The following is a 19,068-nucleotide window of genomic DNA, read 5'->3' as shown; positions in this document are numbered from 1 at the left end:
GAAACTATAAAAGTTTCATATGGAATTTGACTAGAGCTTATGGGAATACACTCACCGGTGTTTACAAGTTGCCAAAGCCGGACCTTATAGGTGGCAATGATAGCTAGCTCAAGCATCCATATATTCACCTCCTGTTAGTCCATTTCGATAAGGTTCCACTGGTTTCAGCTGTTTCAAACTGGTTGGTTATCATCAGAGACTGGTGTTTAAGTAAAGGGCCTCTCTAAAAATTAGGCAATCCCCAGACCACTCCCTACGAGTAACCGAAAGATCATCTGGGGAAAAGCATCCACTGACAAGGCACCCCCCACACACATGGACCACGCCGGAAAACACTCTCCCCAGAGACTCAAAATGCTCTCTCAAGGCAAAATCCCCCGAAATCTTAACTCTCCCTCAGCGGGACAAGACTCAGAAGAAACCTTAAGAGAGCAAACACTCTCAGTTGGTGCATAAAAGTATTTATTAAAATAAAGAGCCGAAAGGCTTCACTTCGGCAAAGCAAAAATTATAAAAATCAAGTGCATATTAAATCCAGCATTATTTCAAAGCAAAATATAGAAACTATAAAAGTTTCGTATGAAATTTGACCAGAGAGTTTATGGGAATAAGGCAGTGTTTATGAGTTGTCCTAGCCAGATCTTATAAGTGGCAACAATCGCTAGCCCAAATGTCCGTATATTCGCATTCTAAGTAAATAAAAGGAGATATTAAGTAGATATTCGATTTCAATGTACCAAGAAACACTAAATGAAAAGTTTCATCTTCTGTCTCCAGGATTGCTGGTGATATTATTTAGCTGGAACAAGTGAGAGAATTAGTGAAATCTGAAACTATAAAATGGCTTTAATGAAGAGGCCTCTACTTTTATACAATGTTTATAAGGTAGTAAAGAAATCTGGTTTTCTCTGGTAAAGAATTTATAATTTGTGCTTCTTGTAATAAAATTGCCTGAGGTAAGAATATTTATACTCCAGTGAAACAGTCAGGATGAATGGAACAATGTATGCTAAATTAGGAAACACTGCATAGTTCCAGAGAAGTTAAGAAGTTTTATATTTTCAGAAAAAGCCTGATAAAGAATTGACTTGAATGAACATTTATTGTGAAAAATTGAAAAACAAAATGTTCAGTGTAGTAGACTGCTTAAGTACATGTTAAAGAAATCAATAATAAAATGAGTCAGTGTGAGAATGAATTTAGCTTCTAAAGATAAAAACATCTCAAAAGTATAGTTTTAAAATTATTAGATATATGAAGAGCCAGAGGCTTCAATTCGGCGACATATGACGTTTAACTTGTCACTACCTTTAAGGTCAGTTGCTGCAGTATCCATGTATTTGCTTACGCTTGGAATCACCGAACTTTATATAGTTTCTACTATATTCGGCATGAAACTCTTTGAGTTTCTTATTCGGCTGAGAAACGATATGGGATGTAATATCCCTTAACTTAAACATGTCGTGTCGCCGAATTGAAGCCTTTGGCTCTTCATATATCTAATAATATCCCTTAACTTAAACATAGTTTTAAAATATTTTAGGCCTTGAATTCAAATAGTTTTGTAGTTTTTATAGATATTAATTTAACTATATTTTTTTATTTGGCTTTGAGTAAATAAATCATTTCCTGGATTCTAAAAATAAGAGTTAAAAGTCACTGCACCAACTGGATTGAACTCTTGCATATTTACCTAACACTCAGTGTAAAAATCAATCCTCTTTACAGAGAAATTAAGAAAATAGTGCAGTCGGCTATCAGGATTGGTTGTGACTTGACTTTATTTTAGACTCCATAAAAAGTATTTTGACTGACTAACATAATATAATTTGGGTCCTGAGAAAAATTAGAGGAGTGATCAGATGGTGTCAGTGGCAGAATCACATTAAAAATGAAGATATTAGAAAGGAACTTGATATTGTTAGTTCATAGAATGTGTAAGCAGAGCTAAGGTTTTAATGGTTACTATAAGTGGTATGGTTACTTAAATAGAACGAAGGAATGAGGAAAAATTATGAAAACAGGTGTTTGATGCCAAGATGGCAGGAAAGAAACCCAGAGAAAGACCAAGGTCTAGGTGGATTGATTCAGTTAAAAGTGACTTAGAAACAATAAATGTTAGATATTGGATTGCTGACAAGTAATACACTAATTTTGAGAAAAATTTTGGATGGGAGATTAATAATAACATAGCTTTAATCATGTAGTGCTGTCATAGCAACCTGAACAACCCTTGAGGGTATATATCAGGAAACTCACAATGATGATAATAGAAAATGGTGAGATTTCCATTCATTAATTATACTTCGTAATAAATTACTGGGAAAAGCCAAAACAACCTAAACAAATCCCATTTATTAAGAGACAGTGACAATTATGCAACATTTAAAAGCTTGCTGATATCAGAATTTTCAAATTTAAGAGAATTAGAACCTAATATATGGAGAATTCATCAGTGCATTCAAGGTAATAGGAAGTCTGTTTCTGAGTATTACCACAGACCTTTGAGTATAACCCATTAATTTTCTTGACTGGATAAAATAATTATTTTATTATTTACTAATAAAATAATTATTAGTAAATTAGTAAACTGAAGAGTGGAAGGCCACCTCCTCCCTTACCCAATCATAGAGAGCTGGCCCAATGCCACCAATGATTTTAATAGTGATCTGAGGAGGAGAGGTTTCATCTAAAGAGAGATCCTCTTTAGAATGGTTGTTGTTTCATCAAGCTAATAACATTAGCTTGCTAGGAAAAAGGAGGATAGATTTAGAGATATATTTCATTCCACATACACTAAACAGCTAAATTTTTTTTGAGTATAATGAAACCCATCCTCCTCGTCATACATTTATTATAGATAAGGGGAGAGAAGCGAAGTTTCAAAATTTTAAATGTGCTAAGAAAAAGAAACAGATTAAGAAAATTTCTAAGAATTTAACTGAAGATGTTCCAAAATGTGAGTCAAAAGTAAAATCATATTATTAGGGAGAATTGGAGGAATTAAAAATATTTCTTAGAGAAGAAATAGAAAGACAGCAGAAACCATTTGTGAAAAATTAGGAACTTCTGTTTAAAATAATATATGACTTAACTATGTCCAGAATATTCTTACAGATAATCAGTCTTTCTCTTGCAAATTTAATATTCTTGACAAGAATAAAACACCTGAGAAGAGATATATTTCAAGATGTAATTAGATGCAATAGAGCCAGTTATTTTGCTATATTGTTGTGTTATGGATAAATTCACACTAGTGGCCAAAATTGTGGAAACCTTTTGGGAAAAAAGTGTATTTCTGAGGTTTGATGGCTCATAACACCACTTTTTTTTTTTTTTTTTGAGTAATATCATAAAGTTATATATCAATGAAAAGATAATTTAATCAAGAATGTAATGCAATAACTTTTATGACGGATTTTTTTATTAGAGCAGCAGTTATAAAGAAGAAAAGTGAAACAGAAAAAATGAGATATACAAAAATTCTCACAATGTGAGTTAATACTTAGTTGGGTAACCTTTAGCGTTAATTACAGCCTTACAACGCCTTCCCATGGAGTGAACCAAGTTTTTTAGTTCTGCAGCTGTTATAATGTGAAATCAAGATTAAATTATAGCTTCTATTAATTCAGTTTTATTGGTCGTTTGCTTCTGACTAACAAGTTTCTTTAGTCGGCTCCATAGATTTTCGATTGGGTTAAGGTCTGGACTATTCCCGGGCCATTCCAGCAGTGGAATATGATTATCTTGAAGCCACTTTTTCCACACAGCAGCAACATGACATGAAGCTGAATCCTGTTGAAATATAAATGCTTCATTATCTTGGAAAAGATTACATGCGGAAGGCTTCAGTTTGGGCTCAAGTATGTATTTTGGGGCATTTATATTCCCATTAATCACGCAAATTCTGCCCACACCTTTTGATGTCATACAACCCCCAGATTATAACACTAAGTGGGTGTTTCACGGTAGGTGTAATGCAATCAGGATGCAAATCTTCTCCGATTCTTCTCCTTACATATTTTATGCCATCACTACCAAACAGGGATATTTTGGTCTCATCAGTCTAAATAACACTGTCCCATTGTTCCGCTGTCCAGTTAACATGGGATTTAACCCAGTTTAATCTTTTCAACCTTTGTTTGAGAGAAAAAAAAAGGCTTTTATCGTGGAATTCTAGCATTTGGATCAAATTACTAGTCTGTGCCGAACAGTCCTTGCACTCAACTTCACATTGTATTACGCCTTTTCATCTTGTATACACCCAGATGATTTTCTTCTGTCACATAGGCACAGTCTCTCAATTTTTCTATCATCACTTGCTGTTGTGCACCTTTTCCTGCCTTTACCAGTCTGGTTTTGTAGTGACTGAGTCTCCTTATAACTCTTCAAAAATTTAGAAATGCCACCTTTGGTTAAGTTTCCACCAATTTTTCTTCTAATTTCTTCTATTCTATTCTAAATACACTGCATTTTCACATTAAAAATTTCACATGCTAAGATATATCAACCAGGTGTATGTAGCATGGTGCTACTGTTACGTTGGATGAAGAGTTAGCAGTTCATGAAAATGAGGTTGAAGAGCTCTTGCATAACCTGGATAAGAATTTGTCAATAAGGATAGATGGAATATCTGCCCGTTTGTTAAAGGAATGTTCAGCTGAATTGGCTAGGCCTTTTACACATTCGTATAACTTGAGTCTCAGCTCACGAATGATACCACAGGAATGGAAGGAATGTATGATAGTTCCATTGCACAAGGGTGGTGCAAAAACTGATTTGTCTAATTACCGACCTATTAGTATCTCAGGTTTGGTATTGAAGATTTTAGAGAAGTTAGTAAGAACTTGCATACAGAAATGGGTAGATAAGCATTCTATACTCTGTAGGGAACAGCATGAGTTTACTAAAGGAAGGTCATGTTTTAGCAATTTGCTCACATTTTATAACAATGTTAAGCTCGAGTTGAATAAAGGGAATGGATACACTATGATAATGTTGGATTTTTCTAAGGCATTTGATAGGATACCACCACACGATAGGCTGTTGTGTCAACTGGAAAATATGGAATTGAAACATAATCTATTGACTTGGATCAGAGGATGGTTGACAGACAGATATCAAAAAGTGGTATACAGTGGGTGTGAATCTGCCAGATTTAAGGTAATCAGTGGTGTACCTCAGGGTTCAGTCCTTGGGTCATTATTTTTAAATCTATACATTAATGACATTAAGCAGGGTCTATCATCAGATCTGTAATTGTTTGCTGATGATGTGAAGATAGGCAGGGCAATCAGGGATGCTACTGATATTCAGCAATTACAAAATGATTTGAATAGACTGGAAATCTGGACAAACGAAAATGGTTGTCAGTTTAATGTTAGTAAGTGTAAAGTTATGCACTTTGGCGTGATTAGAGTTCCAGTGGCATACTATATTAGCGGGGTTATGCTACAAGAACCTCAAGAGGCAACGGATCTTGGTGTATTGGTGGATAAGAATTTAAAGTTCAAAGGTCACATAGCAAAAGTTACAAATACAACTCAGAGGATAATTGCTATGTTGAAGCGAACCTTGACATGTAAGGATAAGGAAGTAATTTTGTCTCTTTATAAGGCTTTGATAAGATCACACTTGGATTACTGTGTGCAGATTTAGTCTCCCAGGTTCCAAGAGGATAAAGAAGCTGTGGAAAGGGTGCAAAGAAGAGTTACAAAGATTATATCTGGATTATGGGATTTAGATTATGAGGGCAGATTGCGAGTATGTGGATTACATACTCTGGTTAACAGGAGAAAGAGGGGATAGAGGTCTATAAACTTTTGAATGGGTGTTATAGCATTTCAAATGATGAAATTTTTCGTTATATGGAAGGCGGGGAGAGAACATGGGAGCATCCATGGACGTTAAGGTTGTTCTCAGTCAAAAAAGGGTTAAGAGCTAAGTTTTTCTTCCAGAGAGCAGTGAGTGAGTGGAATAATTTGCCCTTATGGGTAGTGAGTGCATCCAGTGTAAATGAATTTAAGGGAAGGTATGATAGCTGGGTTGGGTAATTGGGTAACTACCAAACAGGGAGATTTTGGTCTCATCACTCCAAATAACACTGTCCCATTGTTCCGCTGTCCAGTTAACATGGGATTTAGCCCAGTTTAATCTTTTCAACCTTTGTTTGAGAGATAAAAATGGCTTTTTTCATGGAATTCTAGCATTAGGACCAAATTCCTGCAGTCTGCACCGAACAGTCCTTGCACTCAACTTCACATTGTATTGCGCCATTTCATCTTGTATACACCCAGATGATTTTCTTCTGTCACGTAGGCACAGTCTCTCAATTCTTCTATCATCACTTGCTGTTGTGCATCTTTTCCTGCCTTTACCCGTCTCGTTTTGTAGTGACTGAGTCTCCTTATGCCTCTTCAAAAATGTAGAAATGCCACCTTTGGTTAAGTTTCCACTAATTTTTCTTCTAATTTCTTCATAACTATAGCCTTGTTCACTTAATAGTACTATTTTACATCACTTTCTGGGTGACCAGTCAACTCTTTGCACCATTTTTTAATTTTATTACGTTTTACAAGCTCACTAAATGAAAGAATACAAAAAAAACCCAACTTGATAGCAATCACATAACACACTGACAAATGTCCTCCTCTCAGCTCCAATACATGACATCAATAGCTGAATCCCACTGTTACCTTACTGGCTCATTGCCAAAATAAGATGACACCTGATTGGCTCTCTAAACACGCATGCTCATTGGCTACATTCAAATGAAGCAAAGCTATTTCATATCAACCTAAGCAAGTTGTGCTTCTTTTTTTCTGGTTATTTGGCTATAACTTTTCATAGAATACAGATAATTGAACACACTTTGTTGCATTACATTCTTGATTAAATTATCTCTCCACTGATATAAAATTTTATGGTATTACACAAAAAAAATTGGTGTTATGAGCCATCAAACCTCAAAAATATACTTTTTCCAAAAGGTTTCCACAATTTTGACCACTAGTGTAGTTATCAACATAAGAAATTTGAGAGTAAAGGAAAATTTAGAAATAATTATGATTCTAATATCATGTTTACAAGAATAGAACAAAGTACTTGTCAGATATGGTTAAAGCTAAAGGCAGCAAAAATCCTAAAAGAGAATTTGATGTAGTATTAGCTCCTTATGCCAATGGAATCAATCCTTTGATTGTTCTACAAGGATTTATTGAATATGTGTCTTGTGAAATCTTCCCTGATACATGTGAATATATTTCACTCATTTCTTATAGTTTGTTTAACAAAATTAAAACTAATTCCAAATCACATTTCAGTTTTGAATTATCCAATTAAGCAAAAGGGTATTTTTGCATCAGAAATTTCAGCTGATAAGCAAATAAATGCTTTTATTTTAATCCCTTATTTTTCCCTTTGAAAGTCTGTCATCCAATCTTCCAGAATCCTCAAATTCAAATGTACAAGTAATATTTGGAATTGATTTTCTGAAATGTCATGCGCTTGCATGTAATTTTGTTGAAGGTACAGTATCCTTGGATGGACTGGAATACTGTTTTGACAGGACATCAGGTGGCAAAAGAAAATTAGACCAATCTCCGATAGTTTTTAAAACCACTGGTGATAATTACAAGTGTTTAATGTTGAAAGTTTATCCACTCGGTTATACTATAAATTAAATTCTTGATTTAATCCTTTATCCAAGTGGAAGAAAATAAAAATTTGCATGTGAAGTAACATCACAACTGGTCTACTTGTATATAGAGGTTAATGACTTCACATTAATTGCCTTAGTATCACATAATGCAATGCATGTATCCTTATGGACATGATGTATAATGCCATATAAAATGATATGGCATTATCATTAAAAATAATATATGTGAAATCAATGCAATACTGATGTTCATTAATTCTTTTTTTCCCACAGAACAGCTTGTTTGCTCAAAGTAATGTCAAATTACATTTACAAGGGATCTGGTAAACATCAGCTAATGATGGAGGTTTGAAGAAGTATCACCTTATTCCAACATATTTTTCTATTAACAAAATTTCTCATTTGTTATCACCTACAAAAGACAAACTGTCACCACTATCATTGCATGGTGCTTATCAGATTCCTTGTAAATGTAATTTGACATAATTTGGGCAGAGAGGCTGTTCTGTGGAAAAAAAAAAAAAAAAAAAAAAAAAAAAAAAAAAAAAAAAAAAAAAAAATTAATGAACATCAGTATTATGTGAAATGCTGAATATGTGAACCTCAAAGTCTAGTCTGGCACAGCACAGTATTGACTCTAAACAGTATCCGGTGTGGGATGAACTTGTCTTCTCAATAGAAGCAATTTTAAATATGAAAGTCTTTTTAAAGAAGTTGCAAAGCCCTTTTACATTGGCCTAACATTGAATTGGAACAATTATCTCTCTCTCTCTCAAAAGTTTGGTAGATTCTAATTTTATGTAAACATCAAAAATAGTTTTAATATTAATATAATAATTTATAGCTTGTGGCAACCATTTTAATTGGTAAAGCGATTGTTGTATGTACCTTGTATTCTTGTTCTTTGATTTGCTTGTTTCTACACATTGGTGATGTACTGTCATTAAAGTTAATTACTGTGGTTATTGTGTAATTTGTTGTCTGATTTTATGTTTATCTTTTCCTACTGTAACAAAAATGGCTTTTTTTTTCTCTTTTTTTTTTTTAAATGTTGAGCCCATATAAGAGAGGTTGGCTGACCAACCTATAGTACATAAGTACCATAAATGGGTAGTGGGTCGGGAAAGGAGGAACTTGTTTACATTTGATGTAAAAGACTGTATATTGTATTCCTTGGGAAACACATCAGGGAGAAGACTTTTCCAAAATACAGCAGTAGCAAGGATGGAGGAGAAAGAAAAGAAACATGTTCTGTGGATTTTGAGGTGCACTGTGAAGGTATGTTGAGCAGCAGCAGCTGCACATGTTCCAACGAGCTTAGTACTAAGTGGGAGAATTACTGATGCTATTTCAGATGAACATTTCCCACGGAAATATTTATAGAATATACATATTGCAGAAACCAAACATCTGTGCAAAAGAGGGAGGAGTGAGTTGGCAAGAGATGGGTTATTAATAAGTCTAACTGCTCTCCTCTGTATTTGAGTCAAGCATTTTGTGGGAGCTCTTAGGGGCCCCCATTTCAAATGTGAGAGCAGTAATCAATAGCTGGGTGGATTTCTGATTTGTATAAGGTTAACAGCTGTTTAGAGGTGAAGTAGCATCTTGAGCGAAAGAGAAATCCTAGTTTTTTGGAAGCTGAAGATGCAATGGTTGTGATGTGTTTATGCCAGGAGAGGCCTGATGTCAAGTTAATTCTGAGAGAGAAATCTCATCTTGTCTGGAAATTTGGGTGTTGTCGAAAATAATACTTGGAGAAAATGGTTCTTTTTTGTGAGAAATAAGACAGAACTGGGTTTTACTAGCATTGAAATTGACAAGGTTATCTGAAACCCAATGAAGGATGGCTTGGAAATCATAATTGAGGGCAGTGGAAGTTGATGTTCTGTAGGTTGAGGTGAATTGTGTAGAGTAAGGTTTATCAAATGAAAAGGAGGAGTGCAATGTGCTGTCTTCTGCAAAACTGTGTATTGGGTTGGAGGTCAACTAAAGTAGCTCATTGATATATAGTAGGAAGAGGGTTGGTGAGAAGACATTATTTTGTGGAACCCCAGCATTGGTTGAATGGTGAGAGGATAGCGACCCATCCACCATCACACATAGTGTGCATCAAGACAGAAAGCTGGCAATCCAACTACAGAAGTCCTGAGACAGACCAAATGATGGAAGGTTGCTTAGTAAGCCTTTTGTACCAGACCTGGTCAAAAGCTTTGGAGATATCAAGTGCAACTACTTGAGATTCGCCAAACTTCTTGACATTTGTCATGGAGAAGGGTGACATATGTGAGCAGATCTGCTGTTGATCGGCAGCGACAAAATACATACTGGTGGTCGTTTATTAGCTGGGGGCCTTCAAGGTAGTGTAGGAGTTGGGAATTGATGATTTTTTTCCATTACTTTAGACAGGACAGGATTTTTGGCTATGAAACATAGACAAAAATTCTACAAAAATAAATAATATATTTATGCAAGTGACATCTGTATTTATTTATTACTATTATAATGTCTTCTGAAAGTTTTTCCACTTGGTTATACTATAAATTAAAGATGCTAAGAAATTATATATTTTTTGAATCCTTTATCCAAGAGTAAGCAAACAAAGCTTGTGCATATAGTAACTTCATAACTGGGCAAATTGTATACAGAGGTTAATAACTTCTAGGTAGTGACCCCTCCCATAATGCATAGCATTATACATATTCATAAGGATATATGGTTTGCATTATGGGATACTAAGGCAAGTGATGTGAAGTCATTAGCCTCTACATATGAGTTACCCAGTCATGAAGTTACTTCATGTGCAAGCTTTGCTTGCTTACACTTAGATAAAAGATTAAACCAAGAATATAATTTCTTGGCATCTTTAATTTATAATGTATTCTACTTACATCCTGATTTTCAAATCCACTAAATTTAAAATGATAGGTGGGACAAGGGATAGATAATCCAGAAATCCTGTCTTGGTATGATGTTACTAAATCACTTAAGGAATTGAACAACGTAGATAAGAATACAAATTAAATTACACTTTAATAAATCTTTCCGATATTTCGGCAATGTCACATTGCCATTTTCAAAAGGAACTTACAAAAAAGGCATGTGCATGTAGGCAATACAACACAGTAACTGAGAATGAAGAGATGAAGCTATTGTTCTCCTAAAAGTCCTGATGATGCCTTCTAGCGGGCTAAGTAGGTGTTCTTGGCTGTTGGGCTGAAGGTCTGCTGATGTAAGCCTCCCAAATTTGGGATAGTTGCATACAACCAAATTTGTTGAGGTTTGGATAGTTTCTTAGGGCTGAGGCTGATTCCATAAATAGTCTTTCGAATCTGTATTTGCTACGGTGTGTTACTGTAGACGTAGTGATGTTGCCGAAATATCGGAAATATTTATTAAAGTGTAATTTAATTTATATTCTTATCTACGTTGTTCAATTCCTTAAGTGATTTAGTAATGCATAACCAAAGTATAAGCCTGTCTACGAGAATGGTATGATGTTAGCATCCCGCAATGAAATTTATCTTCCATATAAGCGCATTCACAAATACTTATGCTACAGCAAGATTCAAACAATTTGTTGAAAAACACAGGCACATTGCCAGCCAGACAGTAAATGCAATGAAAATACCAAAAAATCTGTTTCTAACTAATGTCAAAGTACTAATGCAGATGAGTTGGTTCTCAGTTAAGAACAAAAAGTTCAGATTATTTTTATTTAACTGGTAATTAGTTTACGGAATTAACAAGGCAAATGAAGTATAATAATTAAAGGTAACTTAGTAGCTTAGCCCGCAAGAGGGCATTAGGACTTTAGGAACAATATTAGTTTCTTGCTTTCTTCCTCATTTGCTTTGTGTTAGTTCCTGAGTGCACATACCATATCTTTATGTTCCTGAAGATGGCAATGTGACGTTGCCGAAATATAGAAGTGATTCATTAAAGTTACCTTTAATTAATATACTTCATTTGCATTGTTAATTCCGTAAACTAATTACCAGTTATGTCTAACCAACGTATAAGCCTTGCTACTATTTTTATTTAAAGTTAAATTATTTTTGACAGATGCACTAAATGGGAATATGCTTCCAAATTCATGAGAACTCCATTCTATACATTCCTTACAGAACTGTGGATGCCTTTATCCTGTTATCCAGTCCCAGTTATACAAGTTTCTGTAAAGTTTGGTGCGCAAGAAAAGTTGGAGGATTTTTTTAAGTGAATGGTCAGCAACATGTGTTAAAGTCCACCAAATTCAGCTTCAAAGTTTTTTTTTAATTAATTATACTAAAATGAAACACATCCAACCTTAGAAAAGTTTCTAAACTTAATTTTCTTAATAATCTTAATATCCAACTTTTAATATTTCAATATTTTTCTATTTTCTCTCAAAACTGGTATATATATTTACAATAAATTTGTTTAAATTACAAGAAATGTGCTTACTGTCTTTCTTTTTTCTTTAAACATTCTAACCCAAACTGTAGGTTATTGGGATGAAATTCCTCGATTAATGTGCCACCGATTAGTGCATCATTTTTTTTCCATGCCCAAATCCAATTAGTGCACCTCTAAAATTCATTTAGTGTGTGCCTATATACATCTTAAAAATAAACGTTACAGATTTTAAAAATTTTCTATCTATACATAATTTATGGATAACTATTTTAAAAAATCACTCGCCAGGATGAAATAATTTAGTTACTGATTTAAAACATCTTACAAAGTTATTTTTTAATGGCATACTATGCCAGGGTTTCCCAAACCGTGTTCTGCGGAAAGTGAATAAGTGTTCCATGAAAAATTATCAAAATCAATAGGAGCTTGGAATGGTTTTAAATGATGCGACAAGTTCAAGCATGTTTGAAAATCAGGTGCTCCTCACTTTGCATGTGTATTGTGCTATTAAGGCCAGCACGCACTGGCCTTGACTCAGCCGCTGGCTGACAGCCACCCACGGTTGTCGACATCTCTGAGCATGAGTGAAGTACGGAAGTATCTATTCTAGGAAACGTGGTCACAAGCAAGGTCAATGCGTTGAGGCCCAGCACGCCTCTAGTGTGCACTGTCGCATTTTTGCGATTCAATATAGGCTGCTTTGGCAATAGTGTGCACTTAGCTTTACATTGAATATGAGACCGATGATACTCGACTCTAACCAAGGTGTTCCATTAAAATTTCAGGATTTGTGAAGGTGTTCCATCATAAGAAAAGTTTGGGAAACACTGTACTACGCTATTTCCATGTACACTTTGTTCCAATTTTACTGCTAAAATTTAGCAATAAATTTGGAAATTTCAAAAGCTTAAATCTTTGAAATATTCAGTTAATAACCAAATTAACTTCATGACAAAATTTACATAAGAATCTAAAGCTGTAATAGAGGCTAGTTTTAAAATATCATGGAACATTGCACGTGCAAAACGGCCTTATACTGAAGGGGGAATTTATTAAGCAAAACATTCTTGATACATCTGTTAATTACAGAGTATTTTGATGATCATATCTCATGCTCCTTTGCAATTGTTTTCCTTACTCTTTTATTTTAAAAGTATTTTCCTGACCTTTAATCATGAGTAAAAGAATTAGAGCAAAAAAGTTGAAGTGTGAAAAAGATTTGTAAAGAAATCTCACTGGAAGAAAAACTTGAAATAATAAAGAAAAATGAACAAGGCGAGTCCAGAGCAAAGATAGGACAAGAATGCAAAAATGGGTGAATCAACTATATGAGCAATTTTAAGCAAAGCTGCTGAATACAAAGAGAAAGGTAAGGTGCTTTTCATCATGCATGCACTCGAAATCAAAGTATTATAATGATTGAATTAGAGAGAGAGAGACTTCTTTCTACATAGATAGAAGATTGCAACCAAAAACTGATTCCGTTAAGCACTGACCTTATTAAATCAAAAGCATCAAGTCTCTTTGCAACCTGGAAAGAAAGGCTATCAACGATGGAAAAGAAGAATTCCATGCTAGTGCTGGATGTTTGAGTGTTTCAAAAAGAGAAATAGCCTACATAAGGTTCTAATCACAGGCAAAGCTGCAAGTGCAGATAAGAAGGTGGCTGCAGATTATCCAGAGATTTTGAAGAAAATCGTGGAAGAAGGGGGCTATTGTAACCAACAAATATTTAATGTTGATGAAACCAGCCTGTTTTGGAAGCAAATGGCTTCCAAGACATTTCCAGTAAAATCAGAGACATCTCAGCTTGGTTATAAAGTTGCAAAGTTGAATGAAATTACTGCTAACAATATGCATGCCATTTGGAGGCACATTCTTCCACATTGTCAGAATTATTTTAGAGGCTTTTCAAATCTAAGTTAATTAAAACTCATTCTGAGAAATTGATGCACAGCAGGAAGATCCTGAAGAATATGAAGAAAATTTAATCACTGACAAGCCTAAAGAGATTTCACAGAAAGAATTTGAAAATATGTTTCATACAATCGAAGTTTTTAAGCAGCAATGCTTAGAGGCTGACCCTAATGAAGAGTGAAGCAATAAAATTTGCAGAAGTAGTAGTACAGGGTGTCCCAAAATTCACGCAAGAAGTAATTTTGATAGAAAACACAGGTTTTAATTAAAAATTGTAATTTCTTATTGATTCATTATGGAATAGCATATTGGGTAAATGGCCTCCACAGCTTTGAAGGTTTGTCGAAATTTTTCATGACCGTTTTGCATTAATGTGGCTGAATTTTGTTGATACAGCGCTCAATTTCCTCCTTCAAGGCATGGGTGGTCATGGGCTTGTTGGTATAAAAAACTCCAACGGCGTTAAGTCACATGATCTGGGCGGCCAATTCTGATCACCAAAACGGGAAATTACACGACCAGGAAATGACTCATGCAGTAATTGAATTGTTTCTCGGGCTGTATGGCATGTGGCACCGTCTTGTTGAAACCACGTCGTCCACATCCATATCTTGCAATTTAGGCACAAAAAACTGGATTATCATGTCGCGATAGTGAGCACCATTAACTGTTATTGCCTTACTGTTAGCCGCATTTTCGAAGAAGAATGGACCGATGATGCCTCCAGCCCAAAATCCGCACCAAACAGTGACACGTTGTGGATGCATTTGTTTCTCAACAATCACTCATGGATTTTCTGAACCCCAAATGCGACAATTTTGTTGATTAACGAAGCCATCAAGATGAAAATGAGCCTCATCGCTGAAGATGATTTTGTTCGAAAAATAAGCATCCACTTGTTGTTCCATAATCCATTCAACAAACTCTCTTCGCTGTGTGTGTGGTCAGTAGGCTTCAGTTCTTGAGTCAATTGAACTTTGTAAGTGTAAAGATGCAAATCTTTCGTGAGAATACGCTGTAGAGAGCTTCTCGAAATGCCCAATTCAAGACCACGGTGCCGAATTGGTGTTCCTGGACTCTCAGCAACACTCTCATGAACTGCTTCGATGTTTTCTGTTGAACGACTTGTTGAAGGATGGCCAGAGTGTATAAGATCACTAATTGATCCAGTTTCCTGAATTTTTTAATTAATCTTTTCACAGTTGAAGTTAAATCACTATTCCGACCATATTTTGTATGAAAATTGCGAACTGTAGCAGCCAAACCTTCATTATTTTTAAAATATTGCTCAACAATGAAAATGCATTGTTCTTTCGTGTAGCGCTCCATTTTTAATAACCCTGAACTGTCAGCTGTCACGCTGTCTTTTTTTTCTCGTTGGCAACACTTTACCGCACAAATGGCGCTAAATTTAAATCTTGCATGAATTTTGGGACACCCTTTAGAAGAGGCAATAGAGCCATACAGTCAGTTATATGAAAAAAAGAAACAGAATGCCTGCCAAACTACGTTATTTCAATTCTTTGTTAAGAAGCAGAATAATAACCTATCGTTTGAGTATGTTTTTTTTGTCTTTCAGCTTCATGGTTTTCCTTTAACTAGGCCCTATGATATACATTAATTCTTTTATAAAAAAAATTAAGGGTTAAAAAAGAAATTTGGAGAATGTATTATACTTTTTCCCATAGGTATTTTCATATAATAATCAATATTATATTTGATTATTGCATTTTCGATTAATGCGCCTATTTTAAAGAATGCTTTAGGTGCATTAACCGAGGGATTGCCGTAATGTAATGATTACCACTTGCATCTCTTGCTAAAGTAATTTTCTTCAAGAGTTACAAAATAAAAAGAGTCGAGAACTAAATAAATAAATCAGGATTAATTTTAGTGCTTGACTGTTACAAAAAATTAACAACACCACTGAAATCAGAGCAATTTTCACTTAATAGTAACAAACACTTCTACAAAAAAAAGCAAGCTTACTAATTAAGAGAAAATTAAATGATTTAGTAATATAAAGGGCACATGAAAAGTCCAAATAAAAGTTGTTCACATTTACAATTTTAATATGAACTAACATTTTAACTGAATTTATTAAAATAATAAAACAGAATGATTCAAAGCAATACCTTTAACCTTGCAATTAATTGGTAATCCTGCTGGAAATGATCCAACTCTGGCACCATCCAAATCAAAGCAGACTTCATTTAACTTTACTTTATAACATAAAGCCTACAAAATATCCAAAACATGATATTTAAATCTTTCTGTGGTTATGGATAGACAAAAGAATTAAGCACATGAAAGTGCAAACAAGTATAAATGAAAGAAATCTGGCTGTATTGGTTGACAGAATTTTATTTAAAAAAAAAATCTACCAGTGGAGATCTAATTACACAGTGCAAAACACTGTAAAATACAACACAATTCATGATGTGTTGTGATATAGTCCCATGGTGGCCAAACTGTGGCTCGCAAGCCGCATTTTAGAAACCATGGGACGTTGGATACTGCAGCAATAAAACTTAAGAGCCAAACTGTGGCTCTTGAGTTTTATTGCTGCTCAACTAACAAATAAAAAATATTTATAATTTTTCTTAATTTTCTAGCAGACATGGGACAATCACCTAATAAAGTTTTATTGAATGATGATAATAATTTAAAAACTCTAGCAAAGAAAAAAGCGATGTTTATGTGCCATCCCTAATAAGCTGTATTTTGCTGCTCGATTGGTCAATGTTTTTGAGTGGCTTGATGAAATTTGCTGTTCATATGCTGTTCAGCAATGTAGTTATATTTATATTACCTTGTCAGAAAATTTAAAAAGATACATTACTGAATTTTGTACTTCTTATATTAATAAAAAGGTACTAATTTAAATTCCAAATGATTTAAGTATTATTTTATTTTTAAAATTTTATTATAGAATATTTTGCAGCATGACTCTTGAAAATAAACAGAAGCAGAAGTATATCGACGAACATAGAAATTTTAAGGAAGAAGACTATGCTTTTATTGAGAAAAATGGTAAAGCTTTTTGCCTCATCTGTAGTTCAACAGTGAGCAATTTCAAAGTAGGGAATTTAAAATGTCATTATGAAAAACTGAATTGCGAGTTTTCGTCTCAACATCCAGAAAAATCTGAAATCCGAATTAAAAAGCTTAAATCTTTGAAATTTTTTCTATTACAGTTTTAGATTACAGAAGAATCTAAAACTGTAATAGAGGCTAGTTTTAAAATATCATAGAACATCGCACATGCAAAACGGCCTTATACTGAAGGGGAATTTATTAAGCAAAACATTCTTGATACAATTGAGTCATTAGACCCTAATAATTCAAAACTTTTAAAGTTAATTACCAAAATTCCTACCTCACGACATACAACTGAACGTTGAATTTCAGAAATAAATGTGGATTTATTATAAAAATTAGAAAATGATATAGAAGATTGTGTAGCGTTTAGTTTGGTGCTTGACGAATCAACTGACATTACAGGCCAACCACAATTAGCAATTTTTATTCATTTCGTTCTTGAGGACGGAGTGTCGCCAGAAGAATTATTAAATTTAATAGCATTAAAAGATAGTACTTGTGGTCTTGAAATTAAGGAAGCTTTTGATGTTGCTCTTAAAAATGTTCCGAAAAGTAAATTAGTAAGTGGGGCTACTGATGGAGCAGCAGCAGCAATGGTGGGTAAGAATGTAGGATTAACTGGACTTTTAAAAAGAGATGAAAGCATTTACGATTTCATTCCAATTCATTGTATTTTGCATCAAGAACATCTTGTTGCAAAACACTTTAATTTTGAGCATGTGTTTACACCACTCACAAAAATCGTAAATTTCATTCGGACCAATGCAAAAAATTACCGTCAGTTTCGAAATTTTATTGATGAACTTGATTTGAATGAACAAATAAATGATTTATCATTGTACTGCATAGTGAGATGGTTATCTACGTATGATGTATTGAACAAACTAACTACGTACGATGTATTGGAACCTATTATCGAATTCCTAGATATAAAAAGCAATCATATCCGCAATTAAAAAATAATAAATGGATCCAGGACTTAATGTTTTTTACCGATATAATGGAACATTTACAAAATTTCAATGTGTCGCTGCAAGGCAAGGACAAGAATATTTCAGAATTGAGTCAGAGCATTTTTAGTTAAAAAAAAAAAATTACAACTTTTTCAAAAAAAATATAAGTGAAAAGACATTCAATCACTTTCCACATTTGAAAAAAGCAACTTCAGGATGTGATATTCTTCCTACAGCTATCAGTAACTATCAAGCAAAATTAAACAACCTGCTGGACAATTGTGAAGAATGATTTGTAGACTTACAAGAATTAAAACCATCTATCACATTTCTATTAAATCCATTTGAAATTGATGTAATTAACAATGGTTTCCCGCTTTTAAAAAGCTTACTTCCTGGAACGGCATCAGTAGAAATGTAGTTAATAGATATGCAAGAAGACGAAGGTCTTAAAATGTTACGTAAATCAGTAATTTCAATCAATGAATTTTGGAAATGTGTACATACCATAAAGTACAGCCATTTAAAAAATGCAGCATATAGTTTATTATCAATTTTTGGATCGACGTATGATGTTGAATCACTGTACTCAACGATGAAATTTGTAAAATCCAAGTATTGTTCCCAATTAACAAACCAAATTATCAAAAATTACTTGCTAAATTAGAAATCCATAAACCTTCTACTAGTAAAGAGTAAATAAAAAAATATAAATACATGTAAAAAAATATGTAATAATAAATATGTTTCAAAAACTTTTTTTTCCTTATTTTTTTATAAATGATATTGTATTTATATGTGTACGTATATGACTGACATAGACCTTTGGGATGTGGCTCTTAACTATTTCTGGTAGGTAACTAGAGCTCTTGCTGCAAAAACTCTGGCCACCCGTGATTATAGTCTATCTTCAGAAACATTGGTAAAGTTGTGAACATCTGTTTCCTAAATGTTAACATATTGATAATAAGTTTTTGGTTTGCTTTTCTAAACTACAAGGGCAGTCTGAAACGTTCTTGGCCTAACAATGAAAAAATGAAT

At 33.9% G+C, this 19,068-nt stretch overlaps 1 protein-coding gene across 3 annotated transcripts in view; it reads right to left on the bottom strand.

The window, feature by feature from the left end:
• Positions 1-19,068, bottom strand: part of LOC150105386 (DDB1- and CUL4-associated factor 17-like) — a 276,136-nt gene that overhangs the window by 185,094 nt on the left and 71,974 nt on the right. For all 3 annotated transcript variants that reach the window (XM_090394758.1, XM_090394760.1, XM_090394759.1), the window contains one exon: positions 16,108-16,210. In XM_090394758.1, coding sequence (XP_090250884.1) covers positions 16,108-16,210 — 103 coding nt within the window. The remainder of the gene's footprint in view (positions 1-16,107; positions 16,211-19,068) is intronic.

This window comes from Typopeltis vanoorti, chromosome 6 (genome assembly GCF_054136105.1).
Source record: "Typopeltis vanoorti isolate ZY-2024b chromosome 6, IOZ_Tvanoo_1.0, whole genome shotgun sequence".
NCBI classification, from domain to species: domain Eukaryota; kingdom Metazoa; phylum Arthropoda; class Arachnida; order Uropygi; family Thelyphonidae; genus Typopeltis; species Typopeltis vanoorti.
Note: the sequence above shows the minus strand (reverse complement) of the source record. Positions and strands in the feature narration are given on the sequence as shown.